This window comes from Dendrobates tinctorius, unplaced genomic scaffold (assembly GCF_039654945.1).
Source record: "Dendrobates tinctorius isolate UK_male_01 unplaced genomic scaffold, ASM3965494v1 ptg000196l, whole genome shotgun sequence".
Taxonomy (NCBI): domain Eukaryota; kingdom Metazoa; phylum Chordata; class Amphibia; order Anura; family Dendrobatidae; genus Dendrobates; species Dendrobates tinctorius.
In genome coordinates, this window is record NW_027361863.1 from 7,890,902 (window position 1) to 7,911,724 (window position 20,823).

The window sequence follows — 20,823 nt, forward strand, 5'->3', positions numbered from 1 at the left end:
ACGTTTCTCTGTACGAGCCTTATCACTTATTGATCAGGTGGTCCAACCAATCACCACATTAAAAGTGCGTTGATGCAGCGCTGAGGCTCTTGCACAGTCTTCCCCTACGCGGTGGCACCCTGGCCATAGAACAGCAGTTCACATGAATGGAGAAGCGGTGCAGCGCTCTGTACAGTCAGCTAATGCTAGATTTGAATATATTTGCAGACCTTCAGATGGCGCAGTCTAATGTTCTGCCACCGTTAGTAAATCTGCCCCAATGTGCACTGTATACAGTATATATTGCATTATAAGCACTTACTAATACTATCTCTTACCTGCTCGGGCAGGAATATCTGCTGATTCTCCGAGCACAAGCTTCACCCTTTTAGCGTGAGTCTTCCCCTGATAGTGGGATTCGGCCACGATTGCGGAGGTGAAGAACATGTTGCAGAGGGTGCAGCACTTATTTTTGTCCACTTCTGTCTCATCACTTTCCTGTTCAATCAATAGAAATAAAATATCTGTCATTACTTTATATAATAATGGCGACAAGCAAAGGGAACGGTCAATGTCACCTCCACGGTGAGTATTCAGACGGCACAATAACTGCAGCGGGAAAAGTTTTATACTTTTAGGTAGGGAGGACGCTGCGATCAATATCGGCACCGATTTGTTCGGCATCCAGTGGATTTTCTCATTTGCTAAAAACATGAGTTCAATAAGAAGGGAAGTAGCCATTGCTTGGGTAGATGAGAGCTTTAGAAATTTGTCTTTTATTTGTAGGGACCAGACTGGGACATTAAGAATAGAACTTAAATCTTTAAAACATTTTCTGTGTTATTCCAAGCAATACACCGCATGTCAACGCAATACTTCTACAATTATCAAACTTTGCAGAAATCGATAATATAAGAACGCTTGTAATTTATTTTATCAGAGTAATATGCTTCTTTCTCCATTTATGAGCCTCTTCTTCCCGCCCTTTTACTTGATCTTATTATTCACTCTGCTAAAATCTGTACTGGTTAAAAGAATGCAGGACTGTCAGCTCACTGAGAGATCGGATTACATATGAGGATACACAGTTATAGAGAGGTACAGACACAGAGATCCATGTTGCTGCTGTTTACTAGCAAAGTGTTTTATCTCACCCCAGAGTTGGATTCACTGCAGCACTGCTCAGTACTGCTGTAAAATGTCATCAATGCTGCTGCAGCTTCTGAACATGTGCTACATAGAGAAAGGAGAGCAGAAATCCCTTCTCTCTAGCAGCTAGTTCCTACCCACTAGAGATAGACCCCAGAGGGGAAAATTGGTGAGAAACACATTCCTGGTCTCCGGCTTCTTAATAGTGCTGCATCAATGCCCCTTCCCCACCAGATTTTTGCTTAAATAGAAGTGTCACGTACCCACTTCTCAGCACGTGACTTGAAGGTGCGCCTGCAAGGGTTAATCTATCTCCTCTCACTCAGTCCAGCATTCAACCTCTGCTCTATGATGCAGTAGGAGCATAAATCACACCCCGACAAAGACCCCGCATCCCGCTCATACACGCTGCCACCACTCACCGAACACACCGGTGATGAGTCCTGGAAATATTACTACTATCCGCCAATCACATTTCTTCCGGTCATGCGCAGGGTGGCCCTACATCTAAGTCGCGACTAATAGTTTATATTTCGTAGTAATGGTTCCCATTTTTTATAGTGTATGAGCTCCCTGAATGTGCATTTTATATGCGGGTTAAATTGACTATACATATTTTTGGTCATGCGCACGGTACCTCTGTACGTGTTTCTAGGGACACCTTACATTCATAGATTGCGGCGGCCATCTTCTTCCGATTTTTGTGGCCACAGGTCTTCCGGTCATGCGCAGTGTGGCCTTACATCTAAGCCGCTACAAATAGTTTATATTTCTGCGTAATGGCACCCAGTTTTCTATAGTGTATGCACTCCCTGAATGTGCGCTTTATATGCTGGTGAAATCTTGTATAGCGCAATGGTTTTATATAGCATTAGGTTCATTAATTGTACTGCAATAGATGGAATATGATGGGGCGGACACCATGCTAATTGGTAAACACGCCCTCCGTCTTGGATTGGCTAATTTCGCTCTATGCGATTGGTGGTCTTAGGTATATAAACTTACCCGTCTCCCATAGGCGCCACCCCCTGACAAAGGCTGAGGGCCGAAACGCGCGTTGGGGAGGGCGTCTATCCCAGGAGACCAGGAGAAGTGTAACTTGTAAGTGATTACGCTTTACTGAATACTTACCTTATTTTTTGTGAGTTCTATGGTGATTTTTTGTACCGTTCCTGGTCTATGATAGAATTAACCCATACATTGACATCTATCGATGTCTTTGGGTATTACCGATATTAACTCTATATGGCATACTTATACAAAGACACCTACTGGTGGATCACTGTTCTGCACTAACATTGCACTTTATTTATATTCACAACGCAATTAATATATATTAAATCTTTGGTTTGCACAATTGTGTTTGGCACTTTATTATTGTTATTTAACCCTTTATGCACTTCACAGTAGCACTGCCTGCATCATATATTTTTGTGATACTATTGTTTTTTACACCTTATACGGTATCGGTATGACCATATAATTGGATAGTATGCACCTCTTTTGTATATGTATTTACATTCTGATTAATATCATTTTGAAATTAATGCTTTGCTATTTTTAATATTATTATGTGATAAATAAAATATATATATTTTTTTACTCATGGGACTTATGGTCAAGAGTTTTCTTTTGTGGTATATTCTGACCAGGATCACACACTCTAAGGCTATGGATTCTTTAGCGCATACAAGGTTCAAACTTATTAAAGTTTTAAGCTTTAATAGAAAAGGTACAGTGCTTACAATAAAAGGATATAAAATATGGAAATAAACAGTGACATACAAATATGCAAAAACAGTGGTAAAATAAAAGTGAAAAAAAGGTCTAAATTTTGTAATCTGGCATTCTCCTCCCTGGGGGGGGGTGAATATGGAACGGCTCACATCAGATTGGCTGTCCCTCAGTCTGTGAACATCTTTCTTTGTGTAAAGGCCTAATTTATAGATTTAACCTGGAGATCAGATTTATGGACCAGCCTCTTATGTTAATATTCTAATTGCTGGTTTGTGACTGGATCATGGAGCCCAATGAATACTTTATTTTTCTCTGAATGTTATTTGTATAACTTTTCTTTTTCATAGTAAATAGATAGTGTCAGGCTGCAATTTAGAATCTCTCCATCAAAGACACTAGGAGGTGTGAAATATTTCCAATTCCCTGTGTGTTCTCAGGAAGGCCCCCTGGGTTCTCAGGATAATATGGGTTGTGAACTTTGTGAAGAGCTGCAGCCTGGAAACATTCGCTGTCACCTTTGTGAGACCTGCATCCTAGAACAGATGTTTGTTAATTACTGCTGGTCATACATCTATACATACACATATTTCACTACAGGAAGCGTTCTGGTATTTGTGTTTAGTGTATTTATTTTTCTAATTGTTGGCAATATTTTTTGTGGAAATCTTGCAGTCCTTACACCGGCAGCTGAGGCTTTTTTTAGACTTTAATTTCATGCTGTTTCAGGAAACACATGAACATTAGCCACAATTTACAGATCCCACCCTGTTTTTTTTGCATTGAAGCCTCTAAAGAGCGTGTGCAAAAGTAACTATAAAGGTGGAGGAGGCGAGCGGTGACATCGCCTATTGTGATTGGTGGATACTGTTTTATTAGCTGTGTACAGAGTTGTTCCCTGTCCTTGTAATTCTGAGTCTGATGACAATAATCCTGCTGGAAACTCTGGTCAGTGTGAAAATTGAAAAATTATTAACTTAATTTTATTTTTTGAGTATTAAGTATTGGTAAGATTGTGTTATGAAAAAAAAAATACATTGCATTTTTTTTTTAATACATGTAACGAAATCCTGATTTAGACTATAGGTCATTTTCTGACGATAGCTTCCTGGAAAGACCTGCTGCTGCCTGTGACCAGCCATTGAATGATTAGTATCCCCGGGCAAGGCTGGTTTCATGCAACCTGTTTTGCAGTCTGATTTCGAACCTCACTGCACGGACTGGCCAGGGGTCTTCCGACCCACACTCGACAATCTCATAAATGCTCTGCTGGGAATTGTTCTCTCAATGTAGATTCCACAAAGTGACTAACGGTGCATATGCAGCGATGCAACCGCAACACATGTGGGAAACTGCACTGATGTACAAGGGACATGTCGTGTTTACCTGCATCTGTCTCTTTAAGAGCTGACACGCCACTATGGAGGGAGAGATTGGCGGTAATACAAGGAGAGGGATGTCAGGTGCACAGGTGAGCACAGCATAACCCAGTCGGTTACAGCACTGTGACCCCGAGATTTACTACTGCACTGTCTGCAGACATGAAAGCAGAAATCTGCTGCCAGGTTACAAGTCACCATAAGATTAATTTTCCTCTCTAGATATGAGATAGATAGATAGATAATAGATAGATACAGTAGATAGACAGACTGCTGAAAACTGAAGAAAGGAAAGAAAGAACGAAAGAAAGAAAGAACGAAAGAAAGAAAGGAAGGAAGAAAGAAAGAGAGAAAGAAAGAAAGAAAGAAAGAAAGAAAGAAAGAAAGAAAGAAAGAAAGAGAGAAAGAAAGAAAGAAAGAAAGGAAGGAAGGAAGAAAGAAAGAAAGAAAGGAAGAAAGAAAGAAAGAAAGAAAGAAAGAAAGAAAGAAAGAAAGAAAGAAAGAAAGAAAGAAAGAAAGAAAGAAAGAAAGAAAGAGAAAAGAAAAATAAAGAAAAAGAAATAAACAAATGAGAGAATGAAAAAAGATAAAAAAAAGAAACCAACAAATAAAAGAAAGAAAGAGACATAATTCCATGTCAATCATCTGTATACTATTGGGCTTGGATTTATAAATAATCCTTCAGCACATGCTGTGGTTTCATGACACCTAGCCAGATTCAATCAGACAAAGGATTCACACCCCTACCTTGCTAGCTGGTATGCAACTTTCTGCAGGAAGACCCCCTGTGGATCTAAGCCATGCGGCCTGAGTCCTTTGTTCAGACAGCTAAGATTTCATAAAGGCGTTATGGAAATACTATACATCCTACTTTTCCATCGTATATATTTTTCTGAAATCCCCAGACCAGGGAAAGTTCCTGTCTGGGTCTCGAGTCATTCTACCACGCACGGGAAAAGAAATATATAGAACAGCCACAAGCAGCTACATAGCAAAATTGTGTTTAGTCTCTATGAGTAGCAGGGGCCCGGTCGGATCCGTTGGCTCCAGATATAGTGCCCATAACAGACTTTTGACACATATCGACAGAAAGATAGATAACTGGGATGATAAAACATTCCACCTGCTGCTCACAATCAGTAAAACTGTGATTACCGCCACCATTAAAGAAAATATTCATCATGGCAAAATGTTGGTGTAAAAATGTCACCATAACTTATTGGGGAAAGGCATAAAGCAGTTACATGGAGCAATAAACCTGCCAGGGGCATTGATCCCAATCATCTAATGAATAATTCACAATTAGCGGAGGAATCATTACTGTGCATTAAACTGGTCAGTGATAATATGGGGAGACACATGGGTGCAGCGCACAACTGCCGAGAAAGTTACCACCAGCCGGTGACTTCACTGGAGTAGACGACCGCGGCTGCAAAGTAACACGATGCCAGAACACGCAACATTCAAAGATCGGGCAGAGCGGCAAATCGACAGCAAAACTGTGGAGAAACAATCCGGAAACAACGGCTGGCTGGGCAGGTGCGATACAATGACGAAATCCGCACCGGCACAGCAGCTTCACATTTTGTTTTGTGCAAGTTTTTGGGGCAAATGATTAGGCATGTGTTTAGACTTCCATGCAAGTCTGGAAAGTACTTTCACATTTGTGAAGATTGAGATGGTGCAAAGAGATTAAGAGGCAAAGTTCAATATAAAAAAATATGCAATTTACCTCTCCTCCAGAAGGAAGCAAACTGTCCTTCTTGTGCCACCGATGGGTAGCATTCCGGTAGGTCAATGTATGACCAGCATTAGAAGTTATGCCTCAAGACTCATCAAGGGCATGTCCTACTAAATAAATGTATCATCTATCATCAGAATAGGTGACAAATGTATGAACAGTGTTTGCCTGACCAGTGGAGTCCCAAAGTCCTAAGTGAATGGAGCAGTAGTGCACATGTATGACCATCGCTCCATTCACTTCTGTAGGTTTGTTGCAGTAGAGCACATGAGAAGTGAGCAGACTCATGCGTGCACATTAAGGTCTGGGACCCCCATTCTGTTGATCGTTATATATGGACTGCATGGTTTACAAGCAAATGTAGTCCTGGATTTAGCTCTATGTATTGCAAAGGGTGAAAGCCAAGGTAAAAATCTACACCACAAATGATGTTTACCGCAGGATGTGGAATTGGTAAAATATCATCTGTTTTGCTACTAAAGCAAATAGGCTGTGGACTTTCCAGATGGAAAATTCTAAGGATCTCTGTTATGATTAGGTAACCGAGGAGGATAATGGGGAATAGACTAGGCAACCAGATAACCAGAGAGGTTGGCAGCTTGGCAGATTGCAGACCCCTAAAACTAACAACACAACTAGAATTAGCCGTGGGACGTACCTACGATGCCCTAGACGCCTCAGCACAGCCACAGAATTAACTAAGCCTAAAGAGAGAAATGGGAAAGCTAAACTGCCCCGGAGTAGAACCCCAAAGGAATAGATAGCCCCAAAACATATATTGCCGGTGAGACCAGATGAGGCACAAACACAGGCAGAAAATAGAGTATGCAAATGATGGGGCCTAAACTGTATAGATAGAATAGGACAAGAAAGGATACTGTCTGCAATCACGCAAAAAACCCTAAGAAAAATCCAACACGTCTGATATGCAAAAATACTGAGGCCACACGACCTCTCCCCCACTAAATCAGAACTATGGTGTGAACTGGTTACTAAAAAGACTAACATATGCTGTGGCATATGGGACAGGGTCCAGCACAGGTCCCAACAGGGAACCAGGCTGAACTAACACCAGCTAAGCAAAAATCAGAGACAAGCAAAAATGGATCCAATGCAAAAAAAGATTCAAGAAGATAAATAACTTATCTAAAAGATGCAGGATGGAGCAGGAGACAAGCAGACTTCAAAATATGCTCAGGAAGGAAACCAAATCACCGGCAAGAGCTGAGGGAAGGTTGTTCACTTAAATCTCCCCAGTCTGTAACACCTGACCTCCAATCATCCAGCTCAGGTGATTAACTTCTGTCAGCTAGACCAGCTCCATTACCAGGAGCAACCACCAGAGGGAGCACAAACTCAGAAGCCAGGTCAAAAGTGTTCACAACAGAACTCCTCCCCTGTGAAAAAATCCCAAAAAAATCTGGATAGAAAATTTGCAGCACATCCGGTCAGTGATGACGTATCCATATTTTTTTTTTTATTAAAGGGAGTTGGAAGGAAAACACAACGGATACATAGCCTAGATGAGATGAACTTGAGACTATGGACAATTTAGACATAAACTGAAAAAATGTAAAAAGTAAATAATGCAAAATAATAATTCAGGAAAGATGTATACAGCGCAAAACAAAACATCTGTGGAGACACAGCATTGTATCTTAATTAAGCAGACGACTATTTTTATCAAACCAAGAACAATAGACTATTAGCTGTATGTTGACATTTGAATTTAGGTGTTGGTCAAGAAAACAGACTGTTGCTTATGTAAGCCTGAAATATTGACTTGTAAGTTGGCATCTGATGTAACATAGTGTGCTGTTATCCTTGATGACTAGTGATGATGACTGATATGCTAATTACGCATTGTCTAGGCAAGATAGTTTGTTGATTTTTAAAAACAGAAGAGGGAAATCAATGCAAATAAATTACATAATCAAACAACGTGACTTGGTCATCACCATTCTTCCCCTTATCTGTGATGCTGGATTGAAGTACACTTATTAAACGTAAAAAGAGGTGATATGCCTCTATGAGAAAAAAAGAGAGACAGCTAGAGATCCTGCCAAGACATCCAAACATCCAAAGGACCCAACAGGACTGCTGCCAATATGTCATGGCTCCATCATGAGGGACATGGATCTATCATTCTACAGGAAAAAACATAGGGTACCTCGGCCACGGTTGGAAGAATACAGATTTGTTCCATTGACCATCTCTGAAACATGGATACATTTGGAGAAAGCCAGGATTGGGACCTGTCGGTCACCTGACTGCACGGAGATGTTCGGAGTAGCCAGGTTGTGACCCTTGGGTCAACTGGCCTTGTACCTCAATGGACTGTCATCTTCCTAAGATTGTCATTTCCTCCTTTCTGTGTGCGTGCCAGAGGTGGGGTAATCGACCCTGGAAGATGAAGCCAGGTTGTGACCCTCCGGTCAATTGACCTTTTAGCTGAATGGACTGTCATCTTCCTACGCTTTTCGTTACCTTCGCTCTGTGTGCGTGCCACAGGGAGGAAGTCGAACCTGGAAGCTCTGAAGTTACAGATGCTCTTTTCACGGTGAGTCAGTGGAAGGGTGACACTCTGTAATGTTCACCATCTTGGCGTATTTTGCTGAGACTGTTCTACATGTTATCTGCCTGTTTTGTGGTTCAATAAAGCATTGCCACACTGTTTTACTCTCACCCTGTGTCAACTGAGTAGCAGTACGCCCACGTTAAAGGGAGAGCGGGCATTTGACGGGATGATCCCTGGTGCATGTGGTTTCGGCTAACAGACCTGGTCGCCCACCGAGCCCCCCGTGTCTCCACAACATGCAATGTGTTTGTACTATATTCTACAGTATATTCCCTTTTCTGTAATATGCAAACTTTCTATAAAAATAAAATACATGCAAACCACAAGAAAACTAAAGCAAGATGGACAACCCAAAAGGTCTGTCCATCTCTGCAATTAATCAACATTTATTGATCCAGTGAAATGCAACTCTCCAAAGTTTTTATTTACCGTACATAGCTCCAATGCAGGCCAATGTGTCTCTGTGATGTCAGACTTGGAATCAGCACTGTGTTGTCTGATCACGTAAATATTCTCCCATCTGTCACCTACGTATTACTAACCTACCAGAAATGTGTTAATAAGAGGTTGAAGACCAATAGAAGGAAGTAAGACTTTAGGCTCTGACTACACCGGGAAAGTTTCTAGTCTGTAACCATGGAGAAACAAAGGTCTGAATAGGAGCGATACGATAGTGGAACTTTAATGAAAACTGTTTGCAAAGTGCCTATTGGGAAGAATTTTGGGGAAACCGCCATGCGTGAACATTGTTGGGAACAAGCTACGTCTGCTTCATATGCAGTGGAAGTTGTGCTCCTGCTGCAAAAGCTACGATCAGAGATATACAATCAGAGATATCTTTTCTCCTGGCAATTTAATCCCTTAGATGTTGTGATCAATAGTGATTAATCACAAGACCCTTCTGTTAACTCATCTGCTCGTATTGTTGGGTGCCAATAGGTTGCAATGGCAGCCGAAGGCCTAACTATAACTTCCAGAACTACTATTTTAATACACCTAATATCTCACAGATCTGCTTTTTAAACTACAACCACAATTCCCCAAAAGTTGGTTTGCGGTATAAAAAAAAAATAAAACAAGAAAACAAGAATGCAAGGATTTGGAAATTGTATACAACATAGATCACAGATCAGAAGGTGAGCTTTGGACATTTTTCCATTTCATTGTAAAATATGTACAAATTTTGAAATTGATGGCAGCAACACATTTTAAAAAAAGTGTTAACAAAAGGCTGTAAATGGAAATGGTACTAATAAAAAACAGCCGGAGGGTCCATTTTACTGTGTATAAAAGTAAGCATGTTAGAGAGGCAGAGTCTCTCAGAAGCAAAGATGGTCAGAGGTCACCGATCTGGGAACTGCGTCTAAAAAATTGTGCAACAATTTCAGAAAAAAATGTTCCTCAATGTAAAAATGCAAAGACTTTGAATATCCAGCTGGAGAAATCCATGTATATAAGGGACAAGGCTGATGGTCAATTCTGCGATCTACGGGTTGTAAGGCAGCACTGCATTATAAACAAACCTTATTCGGTCAAGGAAATCACTGCTTGGGCTAAGGAATGCTTCTAGAAATCCTTGTCTGTGAACAATGATTTGTGTTCAATCCACAAATGCAGCTTAAAGAAGCACTCCTCCTACTCCCATCAAAGTTTTTATCTTCTTAATATATTGCAATCATCATATTATGCAGAACTGTCTACTTACAATTGCTTATTTTGCCTTTCTACCCAGTTAATTTTTCTCTTTTCCATCAGGTCTACGACATAGGTCTATGACATCACGTGATTAAAAACTGACTAGCTGAATCCTTCTAAGCTATGCGTAGAAACAGGAGGTCAATTTTCCCTGCATGAGTCATGAGTCACCGCAAAAGTCCAAGGCAGGAGGGATAAGGAGCAGCTGTGTCAGGAGATGGAGAGGAGAATGATAAATGCTTGGACCAGATACTTTCTGTTTCTACATAGAGCAGAAAAAAGAGAAGAATTAACAGGGTAGAAAGGCAAAATGAGCAGCTGTAAGCACGCTCGCAGTGCTATATAATATGATGATTGCAATATATTAAGAGGATTAAAACTTTGATGGCAGAGATTCTTTAAAGCGCTATTACATAGCTCCCAACCATCCTGGATTCAGCTGGACCGTCCCACCACGTCAAAGCTTTGAACCCAGGTTTTAACATTCCCCTCTCTCCGAGTCATCTCTTTGCTCAGTACATAAATTAAATTTTATTATTTGCTTCTTCTCTTTCCTGTGATCTGGTCTCCCAGGACCAAAACTCACGTCTCCATGTTCTCAGGCTGCAGCTCAACTAAGAGCCACGGCATATAATAATGAACATAGGAGAATTTGGTGATTTTGTTATGTATTGTAACCCGCATAAATTGCCCCTCTTTCTGTTCTTCAAAAGTTGGGAGGTATGCCATCATGCAAAGTCGGCTCTAGGTTTTCGTTGGTCCCGGGCGAAAGAGTCTCAGTGGGCCCCTTTAACACATACCACAATTAATGATGCACAGATACGGCAAAGAAATATAGGTATAGTACAATGCCAAAGATTTCACTTACTTCTTACATTACATGAGTGATATCTATTGTAAATTCTACAATGGCTCAGAAACCAGCGAATCCTCACAGCACACAGTGCGTGCCCTAGGAGGGATTCAAAAGTTTTCATTTTAGACCAGATAGTATAGTCCTCCATACAGTATTATGGGCACCACATAGTCCTTCATACAGTATTATGGTCACCACATAGTCCTTCATACAGTATTATGGGCACCACATAGTCTTCCATGCACTATTATGAGTTCCACATAGTCTTCCATACAGTATAATGAGCCCCATGTATTGCTTCATACAAAATAATGGACCTCACATAATGTTCCATACAGAATGGACCCCACATAGTGCTCCACACAGAATAATGGATCCCATATAATGTTCCATACAGAATAAGGACCCCATATAATGTTCCATACAAAATAATGGACCCCATATAATGCTCTAAACATAATAATGGACCCCCATATAATGCTCCATACAGAACAATGGGCCCCATATAATGCTTCATACAGAATGGGCCCCATATAATGCTCCATACAGAATAATGGATCCCATATAACACTACGTTCAGAATGGGCCCCATATAATGCTCCATACAGAATGGGCCCCATATAATGCTCCATACAGAATGGGCCCCATATAATGCTCCATACAGAATGGGCCCCATATAATGCTCCATACAGAATGGGCCCCATATAATGCTCCATACAGAATGGGCCCCATATAATGCTCCATACAGAATGGGCCCCATATAATGCTCCATACAGAATGGGCCCCATATAATGCTCCATACATCACAGAGTCAGAGAACGCAGAAGACACCGGAGCTGCCAAAGGACAAGGAGAGGTAAGTATTGCAAGTTCTGGGGTGCTGAGCAAGCTGGGGGGGAGCAACTCGTGGGCGCCAGCACTGGGCTCCTGCGACTCATGGGCTCCATAGCGTGCCGGTGTCCCCGACGGTGAGTGGGCCCTCCCCCTTTGCACAGGGCCCCGGAACTTGCCTGGGTGTGCCTGGTGTTGACGCCGGTCCTGCCATTATGGAAAGGATAAACCCTATATCAACACAATCCAGAAATGCTGCCGTCTTCTCTGAGCCAAATCTCATTTTAAATGGATGAAGGCAAAATGGAAAACTGTTGTATGGGCAGATGAATCAAAATGTGAACTTCTTTATTGCAGCCATAGCCATTTCCTGTGGACTGCCCCTTCCACTGTTACTGCCTATTACTACGGTTGACCATACACAATAGATGGTAGTCATTCATCCAACAGCTTTCTCAGTCAACTTTTCGAAACACAAGGGTGCTCGTTCGGCCAAGCGCTCCTGTGTTGTCTAAGAGACAGCTACAAGCTGACATGTCAACCGGCGACTTATGTCAAGGAGAACCATGCCATCGGCAGTCCGATATCAAACATCCACGAATGACATCTCTCCCAACCATCTTTCGGCCTGTGCCTCCATACGCATAGGATTGTTGGCAGAACTCGTCGATATCGGCAGGTTCATGAGTCTAAGTTCAACATCGGGCTACAGAGGCAGATGGCACATGAGGGTGACTAGGTAGGTATATGACAGCTATACAAATCCAGTACCGCTATGATCTTATCGATCCACAGTTAACGTGTCATTTATTCCACTTGGTGGACACTATAAAAGCTAAAACTTCCCAAAGAAACTATTGCTATTTTTTCCGCAGCGGCACCCCCCTTAAAAAAAATTGCAGTTTTTCAAAAAAATATACCCAGCAAAATATGTTATTAAAAAATTCAGTTTATCTAGCAAAAGATCAATCTGTCATATGGTTGCACTTGATGGGTAAAAATGGCTTTAAAAGCAAAAATCGTTGTGGTTTCAAGGCTAAAATAGTTTCATCCTTCAAATCCTGAACACTCAACTAAAAAAAAAAATACCAACAGGGCCTATTGTGTGACCGTGACACAGCCTTTACTCGTGAAATTGTCAAATCCTACTACAGGGAAGGATAAATACATTTCTATAGAGAGAAATACTGATATCTGTAGCAAACAATGATCATCGGACAGAAGCCATGGACGGGCCGTTGCTAATCATAGTCCTTGCATCTTTTAGATTATCTTTTTGGGATGTTCAGAAATATTTGGTGATTATTTTATGTCTTCGTTCTCACCCCTCGATTTTTGGCACATCTTCTAAAAAAAGATTTGGCATCAAAAGCAATCAGCCATCTTACTGGCCCAAAGAGAGTTCATCATTTCCAGCCCGCTGCTCAAACCACCACCACAGGCCTTTCATTTCTTCGCTTTTCTATCTTCTATTCCTCCGGCAAAAAAAAATATTCGAATCTCAGCAAACTCTAATGTATCAAGATTTAATTTATTCCACATTTCAATCATTTATTACGTAGATGGAAAAAGCTATTTGCATCAGTACTCAGCCGCCGCGCATCACATTAAAATACGTCTTTGATGACTGTTCTGCTTAATTACCACTCCAGTCCGGGCATAATTCACAACAAGGCTGTGAAACTGCAAAAATAAATGAATGCATGGGCACAGTGAATGCATCGACTTCTGCATATCCATCGCGGCCTGTACCGTCTCCGTTATTCACGTGTCACACGCATTAATCAAGGCCCCGTTGCTCTTTCATGTTTGCGCCGGTCAGATTTATATGGGAGGGTGTATCTACAAATTACACAATGGACTGTCCTTGTATATGTCACCAGGACAGAACCGGCAGTAATTACTAAGAAGCAACCGTCTCGCTTGTAAATGATTATTAAATGTCACAGTCTCTAAAGGAATTGTGTCAATAAAACCTAACACAGGATGATAATGCCATGCAACGCCAGCGGAATGTTTTAACGAAAAATTTCAAACGTTTCAACCGTTCTACTGAAACATTCTTCATTGCTGTACATCAAGGTGTATCAATGCAACAAAAAAAGGATAAGTAAAGAAAAGCAAAAATTCACACTTTCCAACGTTTATACTCCCGACACATCCTACAATGCAATTGGACTTTAGGGTTCAATCTAATGATGGAGGATCCTGGTTTAAACGCATTTGAGACCTGGTTTCCAGAAAGTTTTAAGAGACCTGGAAGTGCCAAGGAGATTTGTCAGCTATTTTGGAGTACAGAAGGTCTCCATTTTTTCCAAGAGATTTGGGAGAGTTGGCAAGTATGCAAATAGGTAAACACTACAGATGGGGTAAGATGCAGTGGGACATATAAAATGGAGGGCGTCAAACAGAAAAAAAATGAACTACACCCCCATTATTGCACTGTGTTTTGCCACCCAAGCCAGAAAGGTCTGGAATTTGTTTTCCTGTCCATGTCCTTTCCATAATCATTACTAGAAAAATCTGACCAAAAATCCTGCCACCCAAAATATAAGCGGACAGCATCAATCTGTACTAAAATGGTGCAACATGTCATGGGAACTATGTGTGACTACAACACACAGACTTGCTGACATGATGCTCCTTGGGCAACTAGTTGACATAATTTGTGCTGAATTATGGATTTGAAAGATGTCATAGGGCAGCCGCTAGGTCATATGGCAGGGTCACAGGTGAGGTAGCCTTTATCTTACCAATCAGAATAAAGTGGAATGAATACAAAGAGGTTCAGAGAAGGAGAGTCTTGGGAATCCTTGGATCCATCGGAGGTAATGATTCTGAAGATCCACCCTCCAACCATACAGAACATGCGCACACATCCACTTTTACTTGCATCATAAGAAATATATCCTACTGGTAAGTGACTGGCTCTAAAGTCATCTCCAAATACGGATATAGCATCTACCAACTTGACTTTAGTAAGTTCTTCTCTTATGGTTACAAAGTCTATCTAGAGTCAGAGAGGCCTATCAGTGTGACAACCGATCCTTTGATGGCCCAGTACAAGGCTGAACAGACTTGATGTCCATGACAGTGATACTATCACGGGCATACACAACAGCGAAGGGCCAGAAGATCGCAGCATCTGGTCACACAAAATCCTCCACTGATTAGAACTGCTTCCTTTGCTCTGTCATTGCAATGGTTAATCAGGTCAGTTGAGCTCCTTGAGCACTCCACTCTGAATTGTCTCAGCTGTCCAGGGTTGGCCACACCCCTCTGGTATATATGCTGCCACTGGCTCTTGGGAATTGCCAGTGATAGTTCATTCTGCCTGGTTTGGTGTTGGAGGAGTAGTTTGTGTTCAGAGTAGGCATTTGGAGAGTTGTTCTGAGGAATGCTGCATGAATTTAGTTTGAGGGCTTATCCTTATCCTCACCTATTTGACTTTTTTTCAACAGTATTTACACAAGAAAATCCCATGACGGATAACATGATCAGGGATAAAAATTCTCCATTAAATGTCACCTGCTTAACCCAGCAGAAAGTACGGCGTCGTCTAAAAATCACTAAAATTGACAAATCCCCCAGCCCGGATGGGATACACCCCCGAGTACTGCAGGAATTAAGCACAGTCCTAGAAACACCATTATTTTTAATCTATAAAGATTCCATAATAACAGGGTCTGTACCACAGGACTGGCGTATAGCAAATGTGGTGCCAATATTCCAAAAGGGGACAAAAACTGAACTTGGAAATTATAGGCCAGTAAGTTTAACCCCAACTGTGGGTAAAATCCTGGAGGGTTTTCTAAGAGATACTATACTGGAGTATCTGGAGAAGAATAACCTTATGACCTAATATCAACATGAGTTTACAAGGGACCGTTCCTATTAAACTAATCTGATAAACTTTTATGAAGAGGTAAGTTCCGGACTGGACCAAGGGAATGCAGTTGACGTGGTGTACATGAACTTTTCAAAAGCTTTTGATACGGTGCCACACAAAAGGTTGATACATAAAATGAGAACAATGGGGATAGGGGAAAATATGCGTAGGTGGGTTAAGAGCTGGCTCAGGGATAGGAAACAAAGGGTGGTTATTAATGGAGCACACTCGGACTGGGTCACGGTTAGCAGTGGGGTACCACAGGGGTCAGTTTTGGGCCCACTTCTTTTTAACATATTTATTAATGACCTTGTAGGGGGCATAGAGAGTAGAATTTCAATATTTGCAGATGACACTAAACTCTGCAGGGTAATCAATACAGAGGAGGACAATTTTATATTACAGGAGGATTTATGTAAACTAGAAGCTTGGGCTGATAAATGGCAAATGAGCTTTAATGGGGATAAATGTAAGGTCATGCACTTGGGTAGAACGAATAAGATGTATAATTATGTGCTTAATTGTAAAACACTGGGCAAAACTGTCACTGAAAAAGACCTGGGTGTATGGGTGGACAACAAACTCACATTTAGCGGCCAGTGTCAGGCAGCTGCTGCAAAGGCAAATAAAATAATGGGATGCATTAAAAGAGGCATAGATGCTCATGAGGAGAACATAATTTTACCTCTATATAAGTCACTAGTGCGACCACACTTAGAATACTGTGTACAGTTCTGGTCTCCGGTGTATAAGAAAGACATAGCTGAACTGGAGCGGGTGCAGAGAAGAGCGACCAAGGTTATTAGGGAACTAGGGGGTCTGCAATACCAAGACAGGTTATTACACTTGGGGTTATTTACTTTGGATAATTGAAGGCTTAGGGGTGATCTTATTACAATGTATAAATATATGAGGGGACAGTACAAAGACCTTTCTAATGATCTTTTTACTCTTAGACCTGTGACGGGGACAAGGGGGCATCCTCTACGTCTGGAGGAAAGAAGGTTTAAGCATACTCATAGATGCGGATTCTTTACTGTAAGAGCAGTGAGACTATGGAACTCTCTGCCATATGATGTTGTAATGAGTGATTCCCTACTAAAATTTAAGAAGGGACTGGATGCCTTTTTGGAAAAGTATAATATTACAGGGTATATACACTAGTTTCCTTAATATTGCATTGATCCAGGGAGCTAGTCTGATTGCCGTATGTGGAGTCGGGAAGGAATTTTTTTCCCCAATGTGAAACTTACTGTTTGCCACATGGGGTTTTTTTTGCCTTCCTCTGGATCAACATGTTAGGGCAGGTTAGGATAGGATATGGGTTGAACTAGATGGACTTAAAGTCTCCCTTCAACCTTAATAACTATGTTACTATGTTACTATCCCTCCCCTGTGTTCCACTCTGGGGTTTTTTGAGAGTGCATTTGTATGATTGCAGTTTTCTTTTATCCCTATCTGTCTTCCCTTGTCTGCCTGATTAGTGCAATCCTATACATTTCAGACTCACACCTCCCTGGGTGGGGGAGGGAACAAATAAGGACTAAGATAAGAGCATAGCCAAGTACGTGTCCCCGGCATCTCCTCTGGGGGACAGGGATAGCCTAGGGAGCCCCCTGATTCAAGGGATCAGGGAAGCGCCCACAGACCCTAGTCACAGCATGACAGATACTTTCTGGAGTCCAGTGATCAGGCTCCAAGACTTTACACAACAGATTTACTTTAATTGACCATGACAATAAGTTGATGTGTAGCTGAACCTTCAGTTCATTACCAGCAGATGAACGTATGTCATGTAGTATGCATTAAGGCACAGGGGGGATATTTTAATGGAGCATTTTACCTGGTGACTATTTGACTTAACGTATGTGACTTTACTTTTCTTCTGAAATGTGTTTCAAGAATTAAAATAAATCAATAAAGTTTATGATTCTGAGCTTTACGGAAAATGTTCCCACCTTGATACATGCACATGAACATTGCGGGGCTTCGCTTTGATACACAATTTCCCAGGAGGCTTTCACTTGAAGTGGTTACTTTGTATATTGGAATATATTAAATTCAGGACGCTTGATATTTCCGCGATGCAGAAACACTAATTACAGAGATCAAAATGGAATTTATCTGTTCATATGTAAACAGCACAGGCACGATCAGCGTCTCCTCCTTGAAACATAGATAAGATATTCAGATATCTATAGTAAAATATTGCTACTCTTCCTGGCTCACTATTGATTAAACTAAGAATCCAAACATGTAAAGAAGCTGGGTTGACCAAAGGTTAAGTACTCTGCCCCCCAATTGGGACAGTTAGTATCTCCAGTCCCACCAGGTCCTTCTTCACAGTCTGTCCACGTGGCGTTTCCTGGGTTAGCAAATGACTGGAGATGTCTAAAGGGGGCTTGCTGAAGGCCAAGCCAGATCCCTTCTCTGTCTATAAATTGGCAGAGGAGGAGCTGAAACTTTATGAAATTTTCATAAGTTAACTACGTCAAGACAGGACGGCGTTCCATGCACCTGCTGCTGTTGGTCAGCTGGCTTGTGAAAAATAAGGATGAATGAACTCATGGAGATCAACATCCAACACTGCGGAGACACCATCACATGTTTCTCAACGCAGTGATTCTAGAGCAATGCCCCCATCCCTTATGGGAATTATGTAAAAACATGCAAAACACAAGCCGCGGAGACACCATCACATGTTTCTCAATGCAAGCAATGACTAGCCAGGTCTTTCCCTGGGAAGGAACAACAACGGGAAGGGCAGTCTCCAATGAAGGAACCCACCTATGCCAAAACATGGTATTCATCCACAAACAGCTGTTTCGGGGTATTGCCCCTCATCAGTGTGGAGTAGGAAACTGGCCAGTAGGAGCAATGCCTAGTAGAAGACTGTGAAAAATGAGGATGAACAGTCTTCTACTAGGCATTGCTCCTACTGGCCAGTTTCCTACTCCACACTGATGAGGGGCAATACCCCGAAACAGCTGTTTGTGGATGGATACCATGTTTTTGCATAGGTGGTTTCCTTCATTGGAGACAGCCCTTCCCGTGGTTGTTCCTTCCCGGGGAAAGACCTGGCTAGTCATTGCTTGCATTGAGAAACATGTGATGGTGTCTCCGCAGTGTTGAATGTTGACCTCCATGAGTTCATTCATCCTTATTTTTCACAGTCTTTTACTAGGCATTGGTCCTACTGGCCAGTTTCCTACTCCACACTGATGAGGGGCAATACCCCGAAACAGCTGTCTGTGGATGGATACCATGTTTTGGCATAGGTGGTTTCCTTCATTGGAGACTGCCCTTCCCGTGATTGTTCCTTCCCGGGGAAAGACCTGGCTAGTCATTGCTTGCATTGAGAAACATGTGATGGTGTCTCCGCGGCTTGTGTTTTGCAGGTCAGCTGGCTTGAACTTTTTCCATGTGACATAGAAGGTGCCTGGCTTTGCCACTGAAATGAGCAATCAGCCCAGACCCTTCACACACACCTCCAGTAATGTGCTGACACTGGAAACACTGTCTTGTGTCGGATATAAACTGGAATAGAACCTGCCAAGACGACAGATCACGTTTGGAATGTCAAGTATATACCATACCTGTCCGGCGTGTGCGCAGCATCAGTGACATCACCGCTATTCACTGAAGCTGTTCTCACAGCCAGGATGAACTGCTGTGAACTCAGGATCGGCATTTTCCCACAGTCCTGAGGTCACAGCAGTTCAGTGCGGCTGCGAGGACAGCTTCAGTGAATAGAGGTGATGTCACTGATGCTGTGCACACTCACAGCCTGACCCCCGCTGAACTCTTGAGCGTGGGAAAATTAACTGGCATTTTCCCATGCTCAAGAGTTCATCTCAGTTCAGGCAGTGCAACTTACTAATTTAAAGGGAATGTGTTAGTACAATTTTACAAAACAAACTAGTGGTATCATTATATAGCTCATAAAACAAGAATAAAAATAAGACCAGTCTTGTAGTAATCCCATGTACCAGCGCTAAGAAATCAAGCTTTAAAATCACATGCAAAATAGCCTAGAAGTACATTATGGGTGTGTCAACATTCTCCGACACAGCCTCAGTGCACTTTCTGGCTAATTTGCATGGGGTTTCAAAGCTTGATTTCTCAGGGTTGGTACATCGGATTATTATAAGACTGGTATCATTTTTATTCTTGTTCTGTAACCTATACAGCCAGATGGCTAGTTTCAATAGTAAAATCGTCCTGACCCGTTCCTTCTATAGTACATACTGAGACTAATTTGATGTGGGAAACGTAACAAGCGTTAGTAAGAACCACCGAGAAAGTTCTTTTCACAAGAAAGGATAAGATTTCCTGCAGATTATGTCCTTCATCAGAATGATGACTTCACAGCAGGTACAACATGAGCCTCGATAGGAGACGGTGGAAGTCAAGTGTATGAAATCACATCAAGGTCTTGTGCAAACTGCAGCCCAGGTCGCCCGTACAGAAGCAAGATCCGACAGAAGGTTAAAGTCACTGAAGCTAAGCAGAATCGAGGTGAAGACCAGGGATGCAATAAATCTTTACCATAGCAGAAGCTTGTGTATGCGGGAAGACAAGAGAATAAGGAACCTGGGAAGAAGTAAATTCATATTTCTCAGATTAACTACTTTTTTTTATAGTATATGATCCAAAACCTACCATTCTAAAGTGTTATGTTACATCAGATCTCTCACTAAATTTCGCAATACAAACTGTTATTGTAGGCATGGTCAGACTGGTGTACTTACTGTGAAAATCCACATTAGAAAGGCCGTGTAATCCTGATTATATTGAGAATTTTATGAGTCCAGCTAAAGAGTTAAAGTGCTCATTATTCTAAGTGGGTTGAGTTTGTGACCACAAAGCCTGACTGACAGCTGCAGCATGTTCTGAGCAGTATGAGATCTCAACGTGAAGGAGGCACACTGAGGAGATATCAATCAGGCTACATGGATTATCAGAGTAAGTACACCAGCCTCATCAGATCTA

At 41.7% G+C, this 20,823-nt stretch overlaps 1 protein-coding gene across 2 annotated transcripts in view; it reads right to left on the minus strand.

The window, feature by feature from the left end:
• Nucleotides 1-20,823, minus strand: part of ZMAT4 (zinc finger matrin-type 4) — a 436,096-nt gene that overhangs the window by 299,531 nt on the left and 115,742 nt on the right. For both annotated transcript variants that reach the window (XM_073552848.1, XM_073552849.1), the window contains exon 4: nt 318-477. In XM_073552848.1, coding sequence (XP_073408949.1) covers nt 318-477 — 160 coding nt within the window. The remainder of the gene's footprint in view (nt 1-317; nt 478-20,823) is intronic.